The sequence below is a fragment of the Panthera onca genome, chromosome A1 (genome assembly GCF_046562875.1).
Source record: "Panthera onca isolate mPanOnc1 chromosome A1, mPanOnc1 haplotype 2, whole genome shotgun sequence".
In the NCBI taxonomy this organism is placed as follows: Eukaryota; Metazoa; Chordata; class Mammalia; order Carnivora; family Felidae; genus Panthera; species Panthera onca.
This window is the reverse complement of record NC_138339.1, coordinates 68,847,067-68,874,550: the sequence shown is the minus strand read 5'-3', so window position 1 is coordinate 68,874,550 and position 27,484 is coordinate 68,847,067. Positions and strand designations below refer to the sequence as shown.

General features: G+C 37.7%; 2 protein-coding genes across 6 annotated transcripts in view; one reads left to right on the top strand and one right to left on the bottom strand.

The window, feature by feature from the left end:
* TMEM232 (transmembrane protein 232) overlaps positions 1–909 on the bottom strand; it is a 213,665-nt gene extending 212,756 nt beyond the window's left edge. For 2 of the 4 annotated variants that reach the window (XM_060635217.3, XM_060635221.3), the window contains exon 1: positions 641–867. The gene's annotated coding sequence lies outside the window, so the exon portion shown is untranslated. Of the gene's footprint in view, positions 1–640 lie in introns of all 4 variants that reach the window. The other 2 variants (XM_060635220.3, XM_060635225.3) reach the window with 2 other exon arrangements.
* Positions 106–27,484, top strand: SLC25A46 (solute carrier family 25 member 46). 2 transcript variants are annotated; one of them, XM_060635231.1, is made up of 8 exons: positions 106–215; positions 3,962–4,004; positions 5,296–5,353; positions 8,148–8,225; positions 8,674–8,774; positions 14,410–14,466; positions 15,700–15,757; positions 25,736–27,484. In XM_060635231.1, the coding sequence occupies exons 1-8, from the start codon at positions 197–199 to the stop codon at positions 26,312–26,314; spliced, it is 993 nt and encodes a 330-aa protein (XP_060491214.1). In that variant the 5' UTR covers positions 106–196; the 3' UTR covers positions 26,315–27,484. The 2 variants fall into 2 exon arrangements, with proteins under 2 accessions (XP_060491214.1, XP_060491213.1); XM_060635230.3 differs by lacking the exon at positions 106–215 and adding an exon at positions 996–1,379.

The following is a 27,484-nucleotide window of genomic DNA, read 5'->3' as shown; positions in this document are numbered from 1 at the left end:
TAAGAACATCAATCCCCTCAAGATGAAGTTATCACTTTAAGGAAAGGGTCTCGTCTGGAAGATTAAGAATAGCACGTCATGATTCTCTTCTGAAAGCCCTCGGAATCCTGGACGTCCAGTGGGAAAGAACAGACACAGGAAGAACCCATGGAAGACTTGCTCAGATCTAGGAAGAGCAACTCTGCCCGAAAAGCCCATGGAACTGATGCAAACAGGTAGTAGAGGACTCTGTTCACAAGTCCTCTTGATTGTTCAACCAGGGTCTCAATTTTGAACAGTATCACTGGGCTTTACATACACGGAGTGATTTAGGTGTATCAGCAAAACAAACAAACAAAACTATTTGTAGCCTTAGAAAAGCAAAATGCTTAATTTCTAAGTCCGAGAGCAGTTTACACTCTTGGGAGGAGCGGAGGGTCAGAGGGTTTTCTCCACCGGCCGTCTTTTCTAATGCTTGGTCTGGCGGTCCATACTACCTTTGCGTTCACGGCGCAGAACGAGCTCATTCAATAGATGTTAGCTAAAACAGCAAGTGCAGGAGGCGAAACTAGAGGGAACGTTACCAACACCCCACAACTCTAACCTCTAATAGCTCTCTCGCAGCGGGTGAGGCACTAGACCAATAAGGAAAAGAAAAGACCTAGATCTGAGGCCTTGGGGTGCAGCAGGACATTTCTGGCTGAGATCTCAGTGAGTCAGCTCCAGGGATGCGTTTGTCCCTCGGTAAAACAAACGTCTTTATTCGATCTCCGCTCATCCAAGCCGTCCCTCCCACTCCAATTCCTTTACGGTATCTCTTTGGTACAACGTTCCATTAACTCCACAGTCCTCTTCCCACCTCCTCCACAGAGACCGTTTCAAGGCTCGGCCCTTCGTTGCCTCCGCGTCTCCCTAGCAACCATCCCTCTATAAATCACCGGAAAAGGCTAAGATCACGTGCTCACCAAACTTCCGGGGTTGCAACGTGACTTCCGGTTGTCAGATTTCCCCAGACGCGGCGCCGGCGACGAAGAAGCCGTGTGGCCCGAGGTCGCGGTGGCCCTAGTGGTGGTGGGCTCCGGGGGGCTCGCCTCAGCCTGCCCCGTCTCCGATGCATCCGCGGCGCCCGGACGGATTCGATGGCTTGGGCTATCGAGGCGGTGCCCGGGATGAGCAGGGCTTTGGCGGCGCCTTCCCTGCCAGGTCCTTCAGCTCCGGGTCGGACCTGAGCCACTGGGTGACCACTCCCCCAGACATCCCCGGTAGCCGCAACCTGCACTGGGGAGAGAAGAGCCCGCCCTACGGCGCGCCCGCCCCCTCCACCCCGCTCGAGGGCCCCGCGGAGGAACCGTTTCCCGGCGGCAGCAGCAGCGGCGGCGGCGTGCAGGGGCAGAGCAGCGGTGAGGGACGTGGGAGCAAGGCAGGGGTGGGTGGAGTGGCGGAGTCGCGGCTCGAGGCCTGCAAAGCGCGGAAGCGTCGCGGAGGGTGCCGCCTTCGGTGCCGCTGGGCCTATCGCGCGCCACACCCTCTGCCCTCCTTTCGTCCTCTGCCCCCTGCAGTGGGTCTGCTCCCTCTCCCTTGCAGAAACCTTTATTCCGGGATCACCTCCAGAAAAGACACCTGCCTTAGCTCTGGTCTGCGCAGTAGGAGTTTCGAAGGGTTTGAGTGTATTCCATCCCATGACCTAAATCAAGAAGGAAGGAAATTATTTACTGTTCACTGGGAATTATGTGAACAGTAACCTAATTCACTGACAGCTTTATTTCTTTGAATTGTGCTTTGTGTTCTGGAAAGAAGTTTTTCAGCACTGACAGGCTTGGATTCAAACCTGACTCTATTTAAGTGTTAAATGAGGTGTAAGTAATGCTTAGTACAGTATGAGCATATAGGAGGCTAAAAAGTATTCATTTCCTTTCCTTTATCTTTTAATCATAGGAATTGTGTCTATTTTCTAGACGCTGAAACTACGCCTTTTTCCCACCTCCTGCTTTCCTATTTCTCACCTACAAACTTCACTAAATAGTAAAAAACATTGAGACCATTTCAAGAAATGACTTTGGAATCAAGACCTAATTATTCTCTGCAGGATGTCAGAAGACCAGTGTTATAATTACAACACTGATCTAAATATTCTTAACTTTTTAATACATAAAATGGAAATAATAACTGCCTCTCCCCATTTTGAAATCATTAGAATAATAGGCTAAATCATTAAATATTAAGTATATTTTAGATATGTTTATTCTCATTTCTTTGGTTTTAATTTGGGAGTACAACAATTTTTATTTAATTTGTGTTAACTGAGAGGAATATACTTTAAATATCATCTAGGAGCAAATGAGGATGTGGAAGAAGATCCATGACTTACACAGTGTCATACAATTTGCTTTTTCAACCTGTCTCGTTTTCTTTCTGTAGGTCCCAAAAGGAGTACTGGGAAGTTATAAATTAAATAATTCAAAATGCACATATGATTGCTACACAGTCACCTTCTAAGGCAGCAAAGCTGAGGGTTTTTCATCTTTTCATAATTCATGCTTTGATGGTTACAATGAGGAGGAACTCTTAATGAAACCAGGGGGGTGTTTTGCAGCAGTTAAAAGGCTGCAAGAGTAGAAGACTAAAAGACTTACACAGCTAACGAAAATAAACCTTTCTGACACTTTCCAGAAAATATCAGTGGCATTTTCTGCTAATATTGGGGATGATCTGTACATGCAAAAAGGAAAAAGCTGAAAGAAGAAAGTATCTGAGTTGGCAAAAGAAACTTCCATCTGGCTTGTACATTTTTCAAGGCGATAGCTAACCACATAGTTTGCCCAGGGACCTGTTTACATGGCCTTATTCTAACTAACGAAATAGTGAGGGTATTGCTTCATTTGAAACATCAGAGAGGAGAGAGAGAAAAGAGGATGAGACAGAAAAATTATCCCTTGTGAATATTGTATTATAGTAGAAATTGTATATCTAGTCCCTCGAGATTGTGATATTTCACCATCATGTTTTTGAGTTGTTTAGCCAAGGAGAAAGTTTTTTGTTTTGACATATGCATAGGAATGTTTCCAGCTGTAAACTTTTCTAAGGTGATAGAAATGCCATCAGCAGTAGCACATATGTATCCAGTAGCCTGTCGCAGAGACCTAATTAAGCAGCTATTCTCAAAATATTTAAAACCTGGGGAGAGAGAAGAAGAGAGCCTTATTTACCTCTTTTGATTACCCTAAGTACTGTTAATTTAATACTTTTGAGGTGTTTCACTTGCGACTGTTGGTTCAACATTGCTTTCCACCAATAATAATAAATGACTAGTTTTACAAGACCGGAGGTAACGTTGTTGGCTGGTATAGTATCAGAACCTTCTTTAGAAAAAAAATTAAATTGTTTTTAGATAGAATTTGAAAACTGGTAGTCCTTAAATTCTACCTGCAGACATGTTTGATTTGGCCTACCCAGTATGTTAGTGCTTTTAAAAATAGCTCCCTCCCATGGGCGCCTGGGTGGCTCAGTCCATTAAGCATCCGACTTTGGCTCAGGTCATGATCTCATGGTTTGTGAGTTCAAGCCCCATGTTGGGCTCTGTGCTGACAACTCGGAGCCTGCAGCCTCCTTCAGATTCTGTGTCTCCTTCTCTCTCTGCCCCTCCCCAACCTGTGCTCTGTCTCACTATGGCTCTCAAAAAATAAATAAACGTAAAAAAAAAATAGTTGCCAATATTTTAAATTTGGAACATACTATGTAAAAATGAGAATACTGTTTTAGAAAAATGACAGTTTAGAAACCCTGGGCCCACAGTCCCACATCTCAACAATGAAATGGAGCTGAAGAGTGGTTCTGCCTTTTAACTTCCCACAGCTTCCCTGGCCCCATATCAGAATTTGACTTTGGGATGTGGAATTTAAATAAATATTGTGTTAATAAAAGAAATGTTTTTTACAGTAAACCTAAATATTGGTTATGAATTATGTTATTTCTTCTGTTTTAGAGCAGTTGAATAGATTTGCTGGATTTGGTATTGGCCTTGCAAGGTAATGTTTTATCTAAAGATTTTTAATTTAAGTTTTTATTTCAAGTGTTTTCTGTAATATATAATATTAAATGATTAGTATTGCTTCCTTAAGGTTCTTTGGAGCAGTAGATTAAATGTTGAATAATATTTTGCAGAAAAATTATTTAAAATCTACAGCTTGATTTGTTTTGAGGAAGAATAGAAAATAGTCATTCAATTTTGTAATCAGAAAATAATTTTGTAAGTTATATTGTAACAACTTTCATGTGTCTATCCAAAAAATCTGATCTAATCTCCTCCAAGACAAAGTAATTTTGCATTGAAACTTTCCCTAAACATTCTAAATATAATATGATATTTAGCAACATAGAGTCTAGGTCTTGCTTACAATCAGCTTTTAATAATACCATTATTTTTTTTTTAATGATCATTTTGTGAAAGAAAAGCCCCCAATCTTGACTATGTGATCTTTAGTGAATATTATTCCAGATACATCAGAATTGCACAAAGAGTTTATTGCATGCCAGAATAACTCATTGTTTTAAAGTTTTAACCAAGAAAAAAATGATTTTATTTGCATAATTAGAGCATTAACGTAAATAGGAACAAAACTGTGTTAAAATTTTCTTTCTGCTATAGTTAATTTTTCTTTAGCCTCACTATTTATACTTAAAGCTGTTGTTCATTCGATGTGTTATTTATATATGTGTGTGTGTGCATACCTGCTGTGTGTCTGTCATTGTTAGTATGTTAGCCCACAGTTGTACTTACTTTGTGGTGATTCTTTCAAAGAAATATTTGATACCCAAAATAGTAGCCAATTAACAGTCATTGAAATCCTTATCACTTAAATATAGTGTACCTCAAAACTAAAACTTACAGAATGGGGCTAATGAAGAATAGATGACTCTTCTGATAGGAACTCTGTTCATAGGACATTTTCTGGAAAAAAAAAAAAGGAAAGCATTTAAGTTGTCTAGGAGAGGAGTTTGCCAAATCAGGCATACAGACATGTAGTTTCATCTTTAGACTATACATATCAATATTCTATGTTATTTCCTTTGCTTGCCAGTTTGCAGATCTGTCTTTAATTCTTTTCATATTGAATTTTATTATTGGTAGAATGATTTGCAAGCATGTCTAGCCTTTTTTTTAATTATTATTATTTTTACTTTTAGCATGGGAAACATAATAATGTGTGATTCTTCAAGCAAGAATAATTTCAGATACATGTTATAAATTAAGTTTTGGCCATACACACACACACACACACACACACACACACATATACATAAATTGTTCTTTCATAGTCTCTTTACAGAAAATGTACTGGCCCATCCTTGCATTGTCCTGCGCCGCCAATGTCAGGTAAATGTACTTTTCTTTGACCTTCTAAACATTAATACCGATTTTGATTTAAAATACAGAGCTCAGATAAATGGCTGAGACTATGTAACAATTATTCCATGTGAAATGTACCAGAATCTACAATATACCAGTCTCAAACATTTTGGTCTTGAAAACCCTTGGGTTGTAAAAATTACTGAGGTCTCCAAAGAACTTTTGTTTATATGAATAATATCTATCAGTCAATATTTACCACTTCAGAAATCAAAACTGGGAAAATTTTAATATATATTCCTTGACTTCATTAAAAACTAATAAACCCATTAGATATTAACATAAATAACAGTTTTATGAAAAAATAACTTTTACTTTTTTGTAAATATCTTTCCTATCTTACATAATAGAAGACAACCAAATTTTCATATCTGCCTCTGTAGTCAAATCTGTTGCGGTACATTGGTTTTGAAAGAAGAAAGTCTAAACTTATACACATTATGTATTTGAAAATGGAGTGTTTTATATCTTTTTTAGATAATTGGCAGATTTTGTTGTTTGTTAGTACACCAAAACTTAATAAGTAGTAATATATTAAGGGTTATTTACAATCAGAAATCTGAGGTATAAGTTAACTTTTTGTACTCTCTAACATTAAAATCTGTTGATCTATACTGCATGTTGAATGGATTTTTTTTATCCATTTATGATTCTATAACATCATGTGTTGGTTATTTGAAAAATACTAATTTACTGAGTTCTTTAGATCTTTTAAATGTTAAGATATCTGGATTATACTCTGTGTGTGTGTGTGTGTGTGTGTGTGTGTGTGTGTGTGTGTGTGTATATATATATATATATAAATTGTCATTAAATCACTACCAATCCCACCAGAAATGAGTTCCAGTATTGGTAAGCTCTTGATGGTAGATGCAGGTTTTCCACAATTCTAATTTTTGCTTGTGAAGTCAAATTTATCATTGGCAAAACAGTGTCAGTTTTTTTTTTAAATCAACAGGCCCACTGTGTGCATTTTAAAAAATATGTCTGTCTCGGAGCACCTGGGTGGCTCAGTCATTTAAACATCTGACTCTAGGTTTCAGCTCAGGTCATGATCTCATGGTTTTGTGAGTTTGAGCCCTGCATCAGGCTGTTCACTGACAGTGCAGAGCCTGCTTGGGATTCTTTCTCTCCCTCTCTCTCTGCCCCTCCCCTGCTCACACTCTCTCTCTCTCTCTCTCAAAATAAATAGATAAGCTTAAAAAAAATAATAAAATAAAAACATGCCTGTCTCAAGTGTTAATAACTATAGTCTGTCAGTTTTTCCAGAAGAAATGGTGCTGCATGAAAAAAGTGGCTAGTTCAGCTTGCAACTCCATCAGACAAGTGCTTTTCCTCACAACAGCCATAAGCCATCTTACTTTATGATCAACACACAGAATATTAATTTAGAAAGATGTAATTCAAGAATCAAGATTTTATGAAATTATTTTACTGTTTCACCACAGACATTCTTTAGCGAAAGTGGCTTTTTTCTCCTTCCAAGTGAGTGGGATGAAGAATACAAAACGTACAAAAATATAGTTTGCTGCCAGCTGCCTTGATGCACGCTAAGGAGTTAGCAATTTTACCCACCATTGTTTTGCACTATTATTGAAAATATCAACACCCACCATTGTTTTGCACTATTATTGAAAATATCAACACAATAAAAAAAAATGATGCCTTAGTGTCATTAAGAAAATAATTTTCGGGGCGCCTGGGTGGCGCAGTCGGTTAAGCGTCCGACTTCAGCCAGGTCACGATCTCGCGGTCCGTGAGTTCGAGCCCCGCGTCAGGCTCTGGGCTGATGGCTCGGAGCCTGGAGCCTGTTTCCGATTCTGTGTCTCCCTCTCTCTCTGCCCCTCCCCCGTTCATGCTCTGTCTCTCTCTGTCCCAAAAATAAATAAAAAAAAAAAAAAAAAAAAAAAAGAAAATAATTTTCCACTTGTAGATCCCCTGCAAGGCCCCAGAGGGTGAGTGGACAACACTGTGGTAAAAGCTTCTATGACCTAATTTAATCTTCTGTGAAAATTGAGTTAGAAAGATATAATTACAGATTAAACTGTTCATGCTTAGAACCCCCCCCCCCCCAAAATAGTCATTAACAGCATGGACAGTGTGTATCCCCTAAAACTGGATTTCAGACATGTTTTACAAAGCAGCAGTGTCACATTGTGATCCACTGTATACATCTATATGAGTAACTTAAAAAAATGTTTTATGGAATACCATTAGAATGTGTGATGCATTCTAATACTTTCTTTTTTGTTATTTCACTTAGTAAGTATTGGTTCTGACCCCCTTTACTGATTTCCTAATTTATCAATTATTTATAGCTTATAGTATGAAAAATCCTTGCTATTAGGAGACATGAGTCTCCTGTTTCCCGAATTCTTCATGGTTCATGTGTGTTAAAAGGCATGAATGTTTTGCTACATGGAATGTAATTCTAGTGTTTATGGAAACATAAATATCAAACAGCATGGGCTTCTTTATCATATATTCTACAATACTGTGTATACTGTGTGTTGGTTTTCTGGGTTGTGTGTATATATATATATATATATATATATATATGTATATATATAAAACCATATGTACTGTAGTTGTAATAAGTTATTTCATGTACTTTTAAGAGTAGTAATTTTGTTTATGTGTAATTACTGATGACTTTAGAATTGAACTTTTGTTTATACTGTGACTCCAATGTATATCTTTCATGGCTTGGTTATTTCTTAAAACAATAACAAAAAATAATTACTAAATATCTTTTTTATAGGTTAATTATCATGCTCGGCATTACCATCTCACTCCATTTACAGTCATCAATATTATGTACAGCTTCAACAAAACTCAGGTAAGAATTAGTCTGTAGGTTCTATTAAAGTTATTTATAATGTAAGTACCATTTGGCCTTTGTAATAAAGCAAGAATAATTTCTTTTAATTTAGTTAATAAAAATATTTTAACTCTTGTACTAAAATTTAATGTAACATAGTAATTCTATCTTTTAATGTCACTGAACAATCAATAAATTCACATCTTTGCCAAAATTAATTAAAAATTAGAGATATTTAATCAATATTAGGGATTTAGTTAATTGGAGTGTTCAGATGTGCCTAAATGTAGGCCACTGGACAAATGTTAAAATGATAGGAGTTAATGTAGTTGTAGTTCTTTACTAAAATGTCTTAGAATAATGCTTTATTGGCATATATTAAACATTCAATGACAAATTTTATTAAGACCTCTCTGTCTCTTATTCAGGCACTAACAGAAATAACAATAAATTTTGTTCATTTTAGGGACCAAGGGCCCTTTGGAAAGGAATGGGCAGCACGTTTATCGTCCAGGGAGTCACGCTTGGAGCAGAGGGAATAATCAGTGAATTCACACCTTTACCAAGGTACCTTTTTGGCATCTTTTCATTATTAGTTTCATATTAAGTTTTGACAAAATATGATAGTTTGTAAAAATACGTTGACTTTGAAAAGTTGTCTGAAGTAGCTAAGAAAAGAAACAGACTAAAATTAGTTCTATCTTATTGAATGAGTATATGATAAAGAAAATGCTTCCTGGTCTAGTATTTATTGAGATTGGTCATTCAGCTCCTACTGCTGTTTCAGCAACTCTCTACCGAGGAACAAATATGAGTATATGAGCAGTTCTTACTGTTGAAGTAGCCACTTGGATAAAAGAGACACATGTAAGCAAATTATAGTACATCATGATTAGTACTGTGATTAAACAAACTCCTTCTAGTGCCCAAGGGACACTTTGCATTAAGTTATTGGCAAGGATTTCAAAAAAAGAACTGAAATCTGAGCTGTATGTTGAATTATGAGTAGGAATTGATTTGTCAGAGAGGGAGAACATTCCAAGTAGAGGTGACAGCAAACCCAATTTAATGGATGTGGAAGGTCTGGGTAATAAGTGTCTTGTGCTTAAAATATTGGACATTTATGGGGTGGAATAACAGGAAGAGAGGCTGAGATGCTCGATTGAAGTGTGGTTGTGCGTTTGTAAGGGACTGTGGCTTTATTCTCTATGGAGTTGGGAATCTAAGGTGTTTGTTTCAGTTTATGGGTTCTTTGGTCAAGGATTTACTCAAGTGACAGTGTTAAAAAAAAAAAAAGGCGGGGGTGGGGGGTGGGTGACTAGTGTAGCCAGAGACTTGTGAAGAACTGTTACAGTAATCTAGGCCAGACTGACAAGTCTGAAGTGTGGAAAAGAACAGAAAGGGATGAGCTGGATATACAGGTTTTTTGGGGTTTTTTTTAATTTATTTATTTTGAGAGAGAGACAGCACGAGTGGGAGAGGAGTAGAGAGAGGGGGAGAGAGAGAGAATTCCAAGCAGCCTCTCACTGTCAGCGCAGAGTCTGATGTGGGGCTCGAACTCATGGAACCGTAAGATCGTAACCAGAGCCAAAACCAAGAGTCATATGCTTAACTGACTAAGCTACCTACGCGCCCCTGGATAATTTTTCTGATAAATCCCAATTGTTAATTTATTTATGTAGCTAATATTTCCTGACTACTTACTATGTGCTAGGTCCTGTGCTGGAAATCTGGTATACAGTGAGGGGAAAAAACAAAAGGTACCTGAGACCATGAAGCTTAGAATCTAGTAATATAAGGGACATTAAGTAAAATTAAGTAAAATAATTTTACTTAATTTACATTAAGTAAAATAATCCCATTAATGAATAAATAACTACAAATTGAGATTTGTTCCCTGAAGGAAAAGAAAAGGATCTGTGAAAATGTTAAAGGTTTAGGAACAGTGTCCCTAATAAAATAACACATAAGCTGACATCTGAATGGTGATTAGGAGGCTGAGGCCCATTTGTGTGAAGACACTGTCACAAGGAGAACGTGGAGAATTCGGGTAATTGAGAGAAAGCTCAAATGGCTGAAGCTCAGAGAGCAAAAGAGAGAGCAGTGTGACAGAATGCTGAAGAGGGAGGTGAGACCCAAGTGTATGACGTTTAGGCCACTTTAAGAATATTGAAGCGTTTTAGGTCAATGACATGACCTAAAGACATGAAGAGAGGTCAGTGACATTATCGGATTTATGTTTTTAAAGGATCATTGCAAATGGAGATGAAAATATTATAGGAGGACCAAACTAGGTAAAAGGATACATATTCACATGCTATAACTTTAATCTAGGTGACAAATAATGGTAGCTCAGACCATTGGGTGGCATCTTTTGAGATAGATCTAAGTGGATACTTTTGCAATATATTTAGGTAAAACTTATGGAACTTGGTGATAGACTAGGGATGGTAGGTGATAGAGGAGGAGCTATCCTCAATGACTCCTAGGATTTTGGCTTATGTAACTAGATGTCACATAAAGCCATTCTCGGAAGTACAGCGTATTTTTTTATTTAATTCTAACTTTTTTGGAGCAGGGTTGACCTTTCTTGGGGGAAAGCTTAGTCATAGCAGACAAGGAAGCAAAGCAGTAACCCAAAGTGATTCACAGATTTGATTCACATGAGAGGAATGAGCTTTGGGGCTCTCCTAGACTGAAGTGCCTTAACTGCACAGTGATCAGTAGATAGAACAAGTGAGACAGTATGGATTCACCAATATTTACATTTTTATACTCACATCTGAGAGAAAAAGAACAAATCTGTAGTGTCCATTAAGTCATCAAGCTTAGAGTTTTGCAGTATTACTTCTTAAAAAAAAAAATGTGTATATAACTCAGGATCATCATCTGTGATCTCTTTCTTTATCTAGTGCCCAGATCCCTCCCTTGTCCTCCCATAGATCTTCTCCGAGGTGGAGTGAGTGAGATTATGTGTTACTCTACCCTGAAGTACCCTTTACTTTCCTGTAGGATTTCTTATATTAATGTAAGGACCACCTGTAACCAAGACTACCTGTGTAGTTCAGTCTTTCACAAAACCCATTTGGTTGATCTCCAATTTCATTTGACTCATTATTTGTAGTTTTACCAATATAAATACCTAGCCGTTTCTGCTTATGTTATCTGTTTCTTTTAACCATTCCTCTGAATTCACTAACTTTGAACATATTCTGTTTTAAACACAATGAAATCTTTCACCAATTAGGAGATTTCCCTTTGATTAACAGTTTCTAGTTGGGGAACACAGTAGAGTCTAAGAGTAGGAAAGAAAGATCATAAGCTTGATATTGGACAAGTTCATTTTTAGATGCTTTGCCATATCCAGGGAGAGTTATCAGGAGACAGATGATACACATGGTTGATATAGAGAAATTTAAACTGAAGGTAATAGATTTGGGAGGTTTTTGAAGCCATCATCTTGGATGACATTGCCTTAGGAAGGAGCATAATATATAAAATAAGAAGAGGGCCTGATCCTTTAGGAACTCTAGAATAGGTGGCTGGACTAAGAAAATACTTCAGCAAAGGAGTCAAATACCTAATACCTATCCTTAATAGTCCTTAATACCTATCCTCCTGCCCACTTCCCCTCCAGCAACCCTCAGACTTAAAAATGTCCATTGGATTTAGTGGCATGGAGGTAATGGGGACCTTGACAAGAGCTGTTTTTGTAAAATAATGGAGTAGAAGCCAATTTGGAGTGGGTTCAGGGGTGAATGGGGAGCTTAGGATGTGGAAATAGCAAGTTTAGAAAGTAGGCTGTGCAGAGGAAAGGTGAAGAGAAGTAGCTGAAAGATGGGTTTGGTTGAGGGAAGATTTTTTTTTATGAGGTCAGCTATCTGAACATATGAAAATAAGAGATAATGGTAAGTAAAGGCTATTTAAAAATAGAGTTATTTAAAATTCTATTGCTTTTGTGTATTGATTATGCATGCGAACATGTATATCAATCTGTCAGATGGAGAACTATTTTAAGAAAAAGCAAGTCATTTCTCTTAATTTTGTTGCTCTTTTTCAAGGGGAGGTTTTGCTTGTGAAAATAGTGAGTTAAATATATTTACTCATCTTCTGGTATTTCTGGTAATGAAATAGAAAGAAGTGTAATCACAAGTAGATTTTTATACTACTGTCTTTCCTGAAGCATTTAAATGTGCTAATTTAGATTTCTAGAGCTGTGGCAATAAGTTTTACCCGCAGATACATACTTGATTCTAAATTTCATTTTCCCCATTTTTACTAGTCTTATTGATGTTAAGAATTGGCAATAGTGATTAGTATTGTATTCAAAGGTGAAGTAGCCCAATCCTTACAGAAATACAGATCACAGACCCATCTGTCTATAATGTTAATGATGATTTCATCCTTAAAATCAATGTTATAATCCCCTTTGATACTTTCTGAGGCCATGATAAGAGTAATAGCAGTGCCTTGATGATTTACAAACCATGTAGCATATATTGTTTTACATTCAGAAAGTCTCTGTCAAAAATTGGGAAGCTTCATCTTTTTTATATTTTTCATCTAAATCACTGGTCGTCATCTCAGCTATATTTTTCTGCGGCTGTTCAGACCTAATATAATAGTCTTAGTATTAATTTAATCAGAATGTGACCCAGAAACCTCTCTAAGGTCTTCTTAATCAGAGGTGGTTGGGCTGTTTTCTAAAAGTTTTTCTGCAAATCTTTCATTTTCTTAAAAAGTCCACATACCACCTATGTTATAATTGTATGGACTTTGTTTTTAGAGGACTTATTAGTGATTATTTTCTACATCTTTTAAATATAAAATATATTTATTTCCTACCTCCTTATATTCACTCCTTTCAAATAGAAAATGTTTTCTCGGCTTCCTGCCATGGCCGTGGTACAGTGGGTGCCCATTCCCTCAGGGGAATGGGTCACATTATGATTAAATTAATACTAAGACTATTATATTAGGTCTGAACAACCATAGAAAAATATAGCTGAAATGACCACCAATGATTTAGATGAAAAATATAAAAAAGATGAACTGCGGACAGCAGTTCTCCTTGTTTCATGCTTTATTTTGACATGGCAAACCTCTTCTTGTTCTCTTGCCTCGCCCCCTTCTCCCCGTCTCCTGTCCCACTCTCTGCCTTCTCATTTTATTCTGCCTCCTCACTGACTTTCCCTTTTGCTCTCATTCCATATTCTTTTCTCCTTTTTGACTTTTCTCTTGAAACAGCTTTCTCCTTTTTTGTTTTTGTAGCTCACCTCTCGTCTTTTTCTTTTTCCTTTTCTGGTTTCCACGGGTAACCTAAATAGCAGGAAGCACACAGTCCTCAACCTTACTTCCAGACCTGGTGTTTTGCCTGTCTCCTGATCATGTCCCCGTGGGTCTTCTTACCTTCATTTGTCTCATAAGTAAAACAAATCGGACCACCACTGTTCTGCCTACGTCACAGGATGCCTTCTTGTATCAAATGAGATGAGAGGCAGTGCTGGCAGAGTGTGCAGACTTCAAGTCCCAGAGACCTGGGTTTAGAACCCAGTTCCACCACTAAGTAGTTGTATGGCTTTGGGTGAGTTATGAATCCTCTCCGAGCCTATTTCCTCATCGATGAAATGGGGATAACAGGGTTATTGTGAGAGTCAGAAATAATTCACGCAAAGCACTTTGCACAGTGCCTGGCATACAGTAGGTCACACAATTAATGTCATCAGAGTAAGGCAAGACACTTTGGAAATTCAGTGCTACGCAAAGGTTGTGTCATTCATTCTGCATTACAGTTACTTGATTTTATTTTGTTTTTAAATTCTCATTCTTAGTTATTTTTTAAAGCTTTTTCTTCCTTTAGCCTATTCATTGTCTCCTCCTCTCCCCAACAATTCTTTCTTCCTCAGCCTGTCATTTTTATATCTCCTTCTTTAAGTTTTCATATTATTTTTTTATAATCAGTTATAGCTCTTCTTCCTCTGTCAGCCCCTTCCTGCAGCACATAGAAAAACAGCTGGGATTTTTTTTTCTTTTTAAACCAACATAATTGTTTAAGTGTGTGCCAGAAAGGAAAATGTTTACATTAGAATATATTTCTCCTACAGATTTTTTTTAATTAAAATCGATTACCTTTTTGAAAATGAGGCTGATTCACGGTGTTTCAAATAACATGGCTTTTGTTTTATTCAAATTTATTTTTTAGAGAGATTTCACATAAATGGAATCCTAAACAAATAGGAGAACACCTTCTACTGAAATCGTAAGTATCAAAAGTGGCACTAATATTGAAAATTTCCATTAATTTTTATAGTGTTAGAACTGAAAAAAAATCTTAGTATGGTGAAGAAAGAGCAATAAGATATTTGTGGGACTAGAACTTCAAAAGGCAAATAACAGGAATGAACGAAGAATAAAATCCTGAAATACATACATTATCTTTAAAATAAATCTTTCTAATTTGAAAGGCTGAAATCACAACCTAATTTTTATCTGTGTTCTTAGGAAGTTAGCAAAGGTCTTCAGTTTGTTTAACCCAAATTGCCAGAAAAATTATCATTTAATTATTAAGCAGAGACAAAAATTTATCTGTAAAGTGATGAGCAAATTCAAACCTTAGCGTTATTAAAATGTAGTCCTAAAGTCACTTAGTGATTTTACAACACTGACCATTTTTGTAGATTAGAATTTTACTCTTCACTTTTTAATTTTTTTTGAAGATTGTGAATTGGAAATCCCCCAGCTTGCTGGCTCCCTCTGTGGGACATTCCAGCACATTATTACTTAGGATGTTCCATTCACCTTGAAAACTACTACTTGCCAGGACCTGGCCCCATAGGGTTAGGTAAGTCCCACCTTGATATTATTTTAAATAACTATATTTTGCAGGCTTGCAAAGTTGTAATATTACTATGTCTAAATAGTGGTGATAAGAAACAACTTTGCAAAGCTGTACAATATTGTTTTTTAATAATAAAAGGGGACTTGACTCACCATTGAAGACTGGCTTAGCTCTGCTGGGTGGGAAATCTGGGAATGGATAATGATAATATATAGGATAATAGCAGAACAATTTACTTGTTCAAATGTCACTAAAAAGGCAGACAATGGAATGGATCCCTCATCCTAACTTCTAAGTATCAGATTTATAGGCTACATTAGCTATGTGCAGGTTGGACAGTGAATCATAACTAAGCATACGTTTTACTGGTTTAAAATAAAATCTGTTTTCCTTGCAGCCTTTCCCTGTGTAAAATTTAATACTTAAATTTTCATTGCCAGCTGTTGAATAAGGCATCTTATGTTACAGGTCTCTGAAGTATCTATAGATATTAATAGTTGAAGTAGATACTAACAGGCTATAGATATTAATTGTTGAAACCCTTAAATATATTCAGGCTTGAATATAAATTATGTTGATATATTACAGTCGATACTAAACGTAGTGGAAGCATGTGGTTTCAGTGTACTGATAAATTTGTTTTAATTTCTACAGCCTCACTTACATGGTGGCAATGCCTTTTTACTCAGCAAGTCTGATTGAAACAGTACAGGTGAGCTACTCTTCGTTGTCATTTTTTAGTTAAAAACATTTTTTGGAATACTCAATATATTATTTATATCAGATTCTGATTGTATACCAGACAAATTTAAGACAGTATCCTTTTAAAATTTGTATCTCACAGATAGCACAAATATCTCAGAGATTATATTCTAGGCACACTGTTGGTGTGGATCTTTCCTTTGCACACTTACTTCACACTTGTAGTTTTAATTTTTTATCCTTTCATTAGGCAGCTGTACTCTTCATTCAACTGTCTCAGACCCCAGCCTATGACTTACTCTGAATACAAAGAACCTATAGGGGTTGTTCTGTTTTGTTTTTTCAACCTTTTAAGACACTTAATGTACAACTCAAATGCTTATGGCTTGTCACCGGACAGTAAATTGCTAATTACCTGAGCATAAAAGATGCTGGAGAATCATCCTAACAGTGATCAGGTAGTCCCATTTGTAGTCTACTAACAGTATTCTTTTTAAATATGCCTTTTAAGGAACATTTGATGCCATGGCATGTTAAGTACTACAGAGCTAAAGCAGTCCCCTGTCAGCATTTTACAGCGTTTTACCATTTCTAACCACATGGTGGTGCTTCAAACACATTGTATTAATGTACCTCTTTTTTATTTTTATTTATTTATTTTTATTTATTTTATTTATTTTTATTTATTTATTTATTTATTTTAAATTCAACTTAGTTAACATACAGTGTAGTCTTGGCTTCAGGAGTAGAACCAGTGATTCATCTCTTACATATGACACCCAGTGCTCGTCCCAACAGATGCCCTTCTCAATGCCCATCACCCATCTAACCCATCCCCCAACCCACCTCTCATCTAACAACCCCCAGTTTGTTCTCTGTATTTAAGAGTCTCTTATGGTTTGCCTCCCTCTGTATGTTAATCTTATTTTCCTTCCCTTCCTCATGTTCATCTGTTTGGTTTCTTAAATTCCACATTTGAGTGAACTCATACATTTATCTTTCTCTGACTGACTTATTTCCTTCAGCATAATATAGTGTAGTTCCATCCACATTGTTGCAAATGGCAAGATATCATTCTTTTTGATCACCAAGTAATATGCCAATGAGTATATACACCATATCTTCTTTATCCATTCATCAGTTGATGGACATTTGGGCTCTTTCCATAATTTGGCCCTGGATAGTGCTGCTATAAACATTATGGTGCATGTGCCCCTTTGAATCAGCATTTTTGTATCATTTGGATAAATTCCTATTAGTGCAATTGCTGGGTCATAGGATTGTTCTATTTTTAATTCTTTGAGGAACCTCCATACTGTTTTCTAGTGTGGCTGCACCAGTTTGTATTCCCACCAACAGTACAAAAGGGTTCCCTTTTCTCTGAATCCTTGTCAACATATTTTGTTTCCTGAAGTTGTTCATTTTAGCCATTCTGACAAGTGTGAAGTGTTATTGTGGTTTTGATTTGTATTTCCCTGATGATGAGTGATGTTGAGCATCTTTTCATGTGTCTGTTAGCCATCTGAATATCTTCTTGAAGAGTCTATTCATGTCCTCTGCCCATTTCTTCAATGGATTATTTGTATTTTGGGTGTTAAGCTTGGTAAGTTCTTTATAGATTTTGGATACTAACCCTTTATCTGATATGTCATTTGCAAATATCTTCTCCCATTCTGTCAGTTGCCTTTTAGTTTTGTTGATTGTCCTTTGCTGTGCAGAAGCTTTTTATCTTGATGAGGTCCTAGTAGTTCATTTTTGCTTTCATTTCCCTTGCCTCCAGAGACATGGCAAATAAGAGGTTACTGTGGCCGAGGTCAAAGAGGTTGCTGCCTCTTTTCTCCTCTATGATTTTGATGGTTTCCTGTCTTGCATTTAGGTCTTTCATCCATTTTGAATTTATTTTTGTGTACTGTGTACGAAAGTAGTCCCATTTCATTCTTCATGTCGCTGTCCAGTTCTCCCAGCACCATTTGCTAAAGAGACTGTCTTTTTTTCCATTGGATATTCTTTCCTGCTTTGTTAAAGATTAGTTGGCCATATGTTTGTGGGTCCATTTCTGGGTTCTCTGTTCTATTCCTTTGGTCTATATGTCTGTTTTTATGCCAATACTTGTCTTGATGATTACAGCTTTGTAATACAGCTTGAAGTCTGGAATTGTGATACCTCCAGCTTTGGTTTTCTTTTTCAGGATTGCTTTGGCTATTCAGGGTCTTTTCTGGTTCCATGCAAATTTTAGGATCATTTGTTCAAGCTCTGTGAAGAATGCTGGTGTTATTTTGATAGAGGTTGCAATGAATGTGTATATTGCTTTGGGTAGTATTGACAATTTAACAATATTTGTCCTTCCATGAGCATGGATTATTTTTCCATTTCTTTGTGTCTTTTTCAATTTCTTTTATAAGCTTTCTATAGTTTTTAGCATCTAGAACTTTTACCTCTTTAGTTAGGCTTATTCGTAGGTATCTTACAGTTTTTGGTGCAATTGTAAATGGGACTGATTCCTTGATATCTCTTTCTGCTGCTGCATTTTTGGTGTATAGAAATGCAACCGATTTCTGTACATTGGTTTTATATCCTGTGACTTTACTGCTCTAGTAGTTTTTTGTTGGAATCTTTGGGTTTTCCCAGTCAAGCGAGCATCCTGCCATCTGCAAAGAGTGAAAGTTTGACTTCCTCCTGGCCAATTTGGATGCTTTTTATTTCTTTTTGTTGTCTGATTGCTGAGGCTAGGACTTACAGTACTATGTTGAACAACAGTGATGACAGTGGACATCCTTGTCATGTTCCTGACCTTAGGGGGAAAGCTCTCAGATTTTCCCCATTAAGGATGATATTAGCTGTGGGTCTTTCATATATGGCTTTTATGATTTTAAGGTATGTTCCTTCTATCTCTATTTACTTGTATACTTGCTCTTTATCAAGAAACGATGCTGTATTTTGTCAAATGCTTTTTCTGCATCTATTGAAAGGATTGTGTGGTTCTTATTCTTTCTTTTATTAATGTGATGTATCACGTTGATTGATTTGCAAATATTGAACCAGCCCTGAAGCCCAAGAATAAATCCCACTTGATCATGGTGAATAATTCTTTTCATGTACTGTTGAATTTGATTTTCTGGTATCTTGTTGAGAATTTAGGCATCCAGTTTCATCAGTGATAGTGGCTTATAAGTCTCCTTTTTAGTGGGTCTTTGTCTGGTTTTGGAATCAAGGTGATGGTGGCTTCATAGAATGAGTTTGGAAGTTTTCCTTCCCTTTCTGTTTTTTAGAACAGTTGAGGAAAATAGGTATTAGGTCTTCTTTAAATATCTGGTCGAATTCCCTGGGAAGCCATGAGGCCCAGGACTTTTGTTTTGGGGGAGATTTTTGATAACCGCTTCAATTTCTTTGCTGGTTTTGGGCCTGTTCAAATTTTCTGTTTCTTCCTGTTTGAGTTTTGGTAGTGTGTGAGTGTCTAGGAATTTGTCCATTTCTTCCAGATTGTCCTGTTTATTGGCATATAATTTTAAATAGTATTCTCTTATAATTGTATTTCTGTGGTGTTGATTGTGATCTCTCCTCTTTCATTTGTGATTTTATCTATTTGGGTCCTTTTATCTGTGTTATTTCCCTTCTTCTGATGGCTTTAGGCTTTATTTGCTGCTCCTTTTCTAGCTCCTTTAGGTGTTGTGTATTTGGGACCCTTCTTGCTTCTTGAGATAGGCCTGAATTGCAATGTATTTTTCTTTTAGCACTGCCTTTGCTGTATCCCAAAGGGTTTGTACTGTCCGTTTTTATTTTCATTGACTTCCATGTATATTTTAATTCCTTCTGTAATTTCCTGATTAATCCATTAGTCATCTTTAGTAGATTTAGTAGATTTAGATCTTTAGTAGGATGTTCTTTAACTCTATGTATTTGAGGCCTTTCCACATTTTTTCTTGTGATTAGGTTTCATAGTTTTGTGATCTGAAAACATGCATGGTATGATCTAAATCTTTTTTGTACTTGTTGAGGGCTGATTTGTGACCCTATAAGTGATCTATTCTGGAGAATGTTCCATGTGCACTTGAGAAGAATGTGTATTCTGCTGCTTTAGGATGAAATGTTCTGAATATATCTCTTAAGTCCATCTGGTCCAGTGTGTCATTCGTAGCCATTGTTTCTTTATTGATTTTCTGCTTAGATAATCTGTCCATTGTTATAAGTAGAGTACTAAATTCTCCTATAATTATGGTATTATTATCAATAAGTTTGCTTATGTTTGTGATTGTTTTATGTATTTGGGTGCATGCAAGTTGGGGGCATAAATATTTACAATTGTTAGCTCTTCTCAATGATTAGACCTCTTAATTGTAATATAATGCCCTTCTTTATCTCTTGTTACAGCCTTTGTTTTAAAATCGAGTTTGTCTGGGGTGCCTGGGTGGCTCTGTTGGTTAAGGATCTGACTTCAGCTCAGGTCATGATCTTGCAGTCTGTGAGCTCGAGCCCCACGTCGGGCTCTATGCTGACAGCTCAGAGCCTGGAGCCTAATTTGGATTCTATGTCTCCCTCTATTTCTGCTCCTCCCTCACATTCATTCATTCATTCATTCATCCTCTTTCTCTCTCTCTCTCTCAAAAATAAATAAATAAACATTTTTTTTAAAGATTAAAATAGAGCGTCTGATAGAAGTATGGCTACTTTGGCTTTCTTTTGTTCTACATTAGCATGATAGATGGTTTTCCATCTCTTCACTTTCAGTCTGCAGGTTTACTCAAGTCTGAAATGAGTCTTTTGTAGGCAGCACATAAATGGATCTTGTTTTTTTAATCCATTCTGATATCCTTTATCTTTGATTGGAGCAGTTAGTCCATTTACACTCAGAGTGATTATTGAAAGATACAAATTTAGTGCCATTGTGTTATCTGTGGATTTCATGTTGATGGGGATGTTCTCTGCTCCTTTGTAGTCTTTGCTGCTTTCCACTCACAGAGTCCTCCTTAGAATTTCTTGCAGGGCTGGTTTAGTGGTCATGAACTCCTTTAGTTTTTGTTTGGGAAAGTCTGTCTCTCCTATTCTGAATGACAGCCTTGCTGGATAAAGGATTCTTGGCTGCCTATTTCTCCTATTCAGCACATTGAATATTTTCTGCCAGTCCCTTCTGGCCTGCCAAGTTTCAGTGGACAGGTCTGCTACTGGACCCTTATGTGTCTATCCTGGTAGGTAAAGCACCTTTTGTCCCTAGCTGCTTTCAGAATTCTCGCTGTTTATATTTGGAAAGTTTCACTGATATGTCATGGGGTTGACCTGTTTTTGTTGTGTTTGAAGGGAGTTCTCTATGCTTCTTGGACTTGGATGTCTGTTTCCTTCCCCAGATTAGGGAAGTTCTCAGTTATTTGTTCAGATAAATCTTCTGCCCCTTTTTCTTGCTCTACTTCTGGGACTCCTATGATATGGATATTGTTTGGTTTCATGGAATCACTTAGTTCTCTAATTCTCCCCTCATGATCTAATAATTTCCTTTCCCTCTTTTTTTCAGCTTCACTATTTTCTATAATTTTATCTTCTATTTCACCTATCCTCTCATCTGCTTCTTCATTTCTCGCTGTCACCATATCTAGTTTTTTTGCTTCTCAATTATAGCATTTTCTAATTCATGACTATTTCTTAGGTTTTTGGTCTGCAGCAAAGGTTTCTCTGGTGTCTTCTCTGCTTTTTTCGAAGCCCATCTATTAGTCATATGACTTTTGTTCTAAATTACTGTTCAAATATTTTGTTTCTGTTTTGAGCAAGTATCTGGCTTGATTTCTTCTTGACCTTTCTTTTGGGGAGAATTCATCGGTCTTGCCATTTTGGCTAAGTTTCTGTCTTTTGTGTGTCTTACAAGCTTGTTATGTGTCCTGCACCTAAGAGTACTGCTACATGAAAAAGGAATTGCACACAGTCCAGGGCCTGGCACTCCAGGAAGTGTGTCTGCTATATGTTGCATGCACTCTGCTGTTGCATTTTGGCTGCTCTATCCCACTTGTCAGTCCTCTACAGAGCTCCACCTTGCTGGCAGTGGTGGAGTGTTTGGACCTTTAGGTGTGCAGCGATTTGTTTGTTGAGGTAGCATGGGGGAAAAAAAAGTGTGGGGGAGCCTGATCCCATAAAAAGAGAAAAAGGAAAGGGGAGAAAAGGAAGCCAAACAGAGAATCAAAAAACCATAAGCCTGATTCCAAAGAAAGAGGGAGAAAAAAAATGAAGAAAAATAAGCAGAAGAAAGGAGAACAGAACAAGAATAAATTTTTTTAAAAAGCCTGATCAAAAAATATATATAATAAGAAATGACAAAAAACTAATCAGAAACTGTGACCCTGATTCCAAAGAAAAAAAGAAGCAGAAGGAAAGAAAGAGAGGAAAAAAAAAAAAAAAGTCTGTTAGTTCCTGGGGCTGGTGGCTATGCTGGTCTGGAGGAGAGGCCGGCTGCATTGGGTCAGTCAGTCTTGCCCCAGTAAATAAGCAGTTGCCAGACGTGGAGGGGCAGAATTTGGGTTGCTCTCTGAAGCCCCAGCATTTTGGTATTGGAGGAAAGATGGCATCACCCCGATCTCTCGTTCTTGGACTGGGGATCTCAACCCCTGCAGTTCAGGCAGCCCTTAAAGAATAGCGAGGACTGTCAGCTTACCCTGCACCTCAGTCATCCTGAGCCTTTCCTTTGGCACTCGGATGGGATTCAAAACCTGATGTCTTGAAGGACCTGTCACCATGTGAGTCCACTCCCATCCTCTGGAGTAGAGCCTCTCCACCCAGCTGATGAAAGGCCTTTGGCTGACTCCTGCGGGGTCTTTTGTCCTTGGGGAGGCAATAAGCCCTTTTCCGAAAGTATTCCAGGAAGTGGACTGTTCTCTCCCAGTGAACCCCGAAATTGCCACACCACACTATGCGCTCCAGGGCCAGCTCTCTCCTCTCTAGGATCATGCCCCATGGCTCCACTCCAGACAAAGTTGTGCACTTCCTGAACCTTGGAGTTTCAGGTCCAAAGCCTGTTTGCAAACAAAGAACTGGGACACTCCGTGCTTTTCTCTGCCCAGTCCATAGTCCAGAGAGGTTTTCCTCTTGTGCTAACTTGATGCCACACTTTTACAACCCCTCTCTCTTTCTCTCTTTTTTGTTTCTCCACAGAAAGGGTTCCTTGTCCTCCATAGCTCTGCTGCTTTATCTCCCGCATTCACATACACACACATAGGTCCTGCAAGCTGTTTCCCTCCAACTGTGGAGATCCTTCTGCCACTCCGCAGATTGATTTCCTGGGTGTTCCAAGTGACCAGACCTCAATACAGCTGTCTTTGAGGGACAAGCAAAATCCAGGTCCCCCTACTTCTCTGCCATGTTAACTCTCCCCAGAAGGTTACCTGTTGAAATGAATGTGGGAGAAAGGTGACATCCAAGGTCCCCTCCAACCTCAGTCTTGTTCACTGGATCAACCCAGCACCGATTATAGGACCAGAAGAAGAGCCAAACCCACTCAGTGTCCCTGTGAAAGCTTCTCTTGGTTGGCCATAGAGCAGGTGCCAGAAGGCAGATTGGTGGGGCAGTGGGCAGAAGGAGGAGGCTGATAGCCCTGAGGAAACTTAAGACGATGGCCACTGAGCAGGTGCAAGACAGTGTCAGGGGGTGGAAGGTAGGGGTATAATGGGGAGGCAGGGGTCCAGCGGTGAGGACAGAGTGTACAGTGAAAAGGAGCCTGGGCACAAACGGGGCCTGGCTGTGCAGTGTATTAATGTACTTCCTACACTTAAAACTATAAGATGAAGATAGTTTTAACTTCACTGATACACAAAATCCAGTTAATTGTATATCGCCTATTTTCTGTCTCCAACACTAGGTCCTCTGGCTTATTTTTTGTCTTCAGTGTGTATGGATTTCCTCTATAAAAACCTTACTGGATCAGCCTTTGCTTTTCTAATTCCTCTTTTCCACTTATCCATAAGATGGGAATAGTATTTTAATAACAGTTAAAACAATGAGATGAGTTGTCTATGTAAAGTGCCCAGCTCGCTGTAAGTTAGTTTGGTTTTTTTACCCAATATCCAGCCCCTGCTTTCCCTTGCTCTGGGTTCCACCTGGAACTCCTTTTGACTCCTTTTGTCTGGTTTTTCTAAAAGTCTATCTTCTTAGAGTATTTCTCTCTTGAACGTTTTCCTCTTCCTTCAATAACCTCTTTGCCATCTCTTCTGCTGCCTTCCAAGGTGTAACCTTTTTATCCTGTATTCTCTGCTTTTTATCCTATATTCACTATCTGGTAGAACTCATTTATTCTCATGAATCATTTTAACTCTAATCTCTAGCTGAATTAAATCATCTCCATCTCAAACTCAACTCATGTAAACACTCTCATCTTATTACCCTGACAATTAGCTTCTTTTTGAGCCTCCTCTCCTTTTCTGCTAGTGGTACTCTTGTTGTCTTTACCCTGAAGACTTAAAATTTTAGTTTTAATTTTAAGGAGTCTTGATTTTTATGTTTCTGTCATCCTTTATAACCAATCAGACATACGTCTTTTTCTGACTTTAGCAAGTGTCTGAGATTTGTCTGTTTCTTCCCACTATGAGGCAACCATTATCCTTTCAATGAATGCCACATCCTCAGATTGCTACATTAGCTTCTCTCTTCCTACTCCGTTCATGTTCAGTGGTTTTTTTCCCCTTCTGGGGACCCAGCTCAGATTTCTGAGAATACTTTTTCCCTTGAAAATATACATTTAGGGGCTCCTGGGTGGCTCAGTCGGTTGGGCGGCTGACTTCGGCTCGGGTCATGATCTCACGGTCCGTGAGTTCGAGCCCCGCGTCGGGCTCTGTGCTGACAGCTTGGAGCCTGGAGCCTGTTTCGGATTCTGTGTCTCCCTCTCTCTGCCCCTCCCCTGTTCATGCTCTGTCTCTCTCTGTCTCAAAAATAAATAAACGTTAAAAAAAAAAAAATTAAAAACAAAACAAAACAAAACAAAAAACCACCATTAAAAAAAAAAAAAAAAGAAAATATACATTTATATATAGATCTCCTGTAGAACTTCTCCTAAAGCCCTTAAATATGAACTTAGTAGTGATCTATTGTCTTCATTAAAAATCCCTGATCTAGCTGCTGCATCTTAAAGTCATTCTGTACACTCCCGCCATTGTTCTCAAGTTGCAGTGCTTATACCCTTTTGCTGATTAAAGATCTGTGTTGAATCATATTTCCTAAGATCAGTTGTAGAAAGGCAGAGACGTTGTAGATGATAATGACTAACATTTACTGAGTGCCTCTGGAAGCCAGGCCTTTTTTCCTTTAATATGTCCAGCAATCATGTGCATAAAAGCTAGGTAGTACTAATCCCATTTTTATAGAATGGTCAACTGATTCTTAGGAGAACTAACTTGCCCAAAGTTATATAAGCAGTAGGTAGTGGATGCAGGGTTTAAACCTGTACTTAAGAATTCCAAGCACCAGGGGTGCCTGGGTGGCTCAGTCTGTTAAGTGTTTGACTCTTGGTTTCGGCTCAGATCATGATCTCACAGTTCATGGGTTCAAGGCCCACACTGAGCTCTACCCTGACTGCGCAGAGCCTGCTTGGGATTCTTTCTCTCCCTCTCTCTCTGCCCCTCACAGTCTCTCTCTCAAAATACATAAATAAACATTAAAAAAAAAAAAAAAAGCAAAACTCCAAGCACCATACAAACTCTTTAGATGTCCACTAGCTGTTGCTTTTCAAAATGAGTCCTAAGAGCTCATTTGAGTTCTTGAGGGTGGAGGAACCACATATGTCCTGTCCACATCTCCTCTCCTTTCCCTTCCCAAAAAGAATAGCTCCCAGCTTCACTGCTGTTATGGAATTTCATTTGAAAAAAGAATCTAATACCTAGGTAACACTTGAAGTTTGCAAGCCATTGGTGTTTTCCCTCTGTGGTCAATAAATTAGGATTTAAGAAGGGACCTAAAACAAATCATTTCTTGTGGCAAAATAAGCAAGTATTAATTTTTACTCATTTCATCATTTTTATTTCAGAGTGAGATAATACGAGATAACACTGGAATCTTGGAATGTGTTAAAGAAGGAATTGGAAGAGTGATGGGCCTAGGGGTGCCTCATAGCAAACGACTGCTTCCGCTTCTTTCCTTGATCTTCCCCACTGTGCTGCATGGGGTTCTGCATTACATCATCAGCTCAGCCATTCAGAAGTTTGTCCTGCTAATTCTAAAGAGAAAGACGTATAGTAGCCATCTAGCTGAGAGCACTAGTCCGGTGCAGAGTATGTTGGATGCTTATTTTCCAGAACTTATTGCTAACTTTGCTGCCAGTCTTTGCTCTGATGTTATACTTTACCCGTTGGAAACAGTTTTGCACCGCCTTCACATTCAAGGAACACGCACAATCATTGACAATACAGACCTTGGCTATGAAGTGCTTCCAATTAATACACAGTACGAGGGTATGAGAGACTGTATCAATACTATAAGGCAGGAGGAAGGAATGCTTGGTTTTTATAAAGGGTTTGGTGCTGTTATAATACAGTACACACTGCATGCAGCTGTTTTACAGATTACCAAAATTATTTACTCTACCCTTCTTCAAAATAGTGTGTGAGACTAACTCAGTTCCTGGTTAGTCTAAAAGACATAATCTGGGTACTTTGTTATGAAATTATGTGGGATAAAAGTGAAATACTGGGGGAAAGTGGATTAGAAAGTGAAACTGGTAAAAAAAAGCCCATGCTGATTATATTGACCCTTCTTTTTTTAAAAGGTATAGGTATATATTTTGGATGAAAAATATCCCAAATTTGAAAACTCAATGAAAGTAACACTCGTGAATTGAATTCTAGCTAATGTAGCACTCATGCTAAACTAAAAAGACCCTGGGCAGAAGCAAAAATTTGTCAGCAATGTAAAACAATATTTCACAGAGCTAAGTTTATTCCATCTGACTTCAATATTTATTAGAAATTTATTTCACCTTCTAGATTGATATTGGTATGACATCCTTAATCTAGTGTATAGTATCAGGATGGTTTACCTTTAAACAAATAAACTGTGTCATCCGTGGTAAAGATGAGAAGGATTAGATTTGGCAGTGTGTAAGCAGGACTTGAAGAGTTTTAAATTGCATTGTCCCTGTCCAACTTTTTAATGGCTGAATATTTATTATATAAAGCCATTTATGTGCACACATATAACTCGGAATTTCCTTCATCTCTATAAAGTTTCCACTCTTAGATCAGCTTATTTCATAAAATGAATACTTACTGCTTGAATATCAGAAGAAAACATTAAAAGACAAGGTACCCAAAAGATGTAAGGCAAACAACCTACTTGTCCATATCCAAACCCAGCGTTTCAATGCCAGCAACTGAAACATCCGTCATATGTTTATAAAGTTTGATTTGCTTACTTAGATATGTGAATCATCAGTCTGGTTTTAGACCACTCCTAAGATAGAATAGAAAATAATCATGACAACTATTACTGTTTGCACATTTATGGATTGTGTACTGAAAGAAATGTTACTTGCCTTATATTTCTGAATGATTTGTCTTAGAGGAGTGACAATTAAAATTTACATGGGAATTTGTGCCTCTTGCCTTTTGTATAGTCATCATTAAATAATGGCTTCAGTTTTTATTTTATTCTAGTTTTTGTTTGTAGTTTCATTCTCCAAACCAGATCTACATAAAGGGAAAAGCAAGTTTATCCTTATCACCTTTTATTTAAACTTGTTTGGATGAATAACAAAGGAAAAATAAAAACTTTAAAGGAA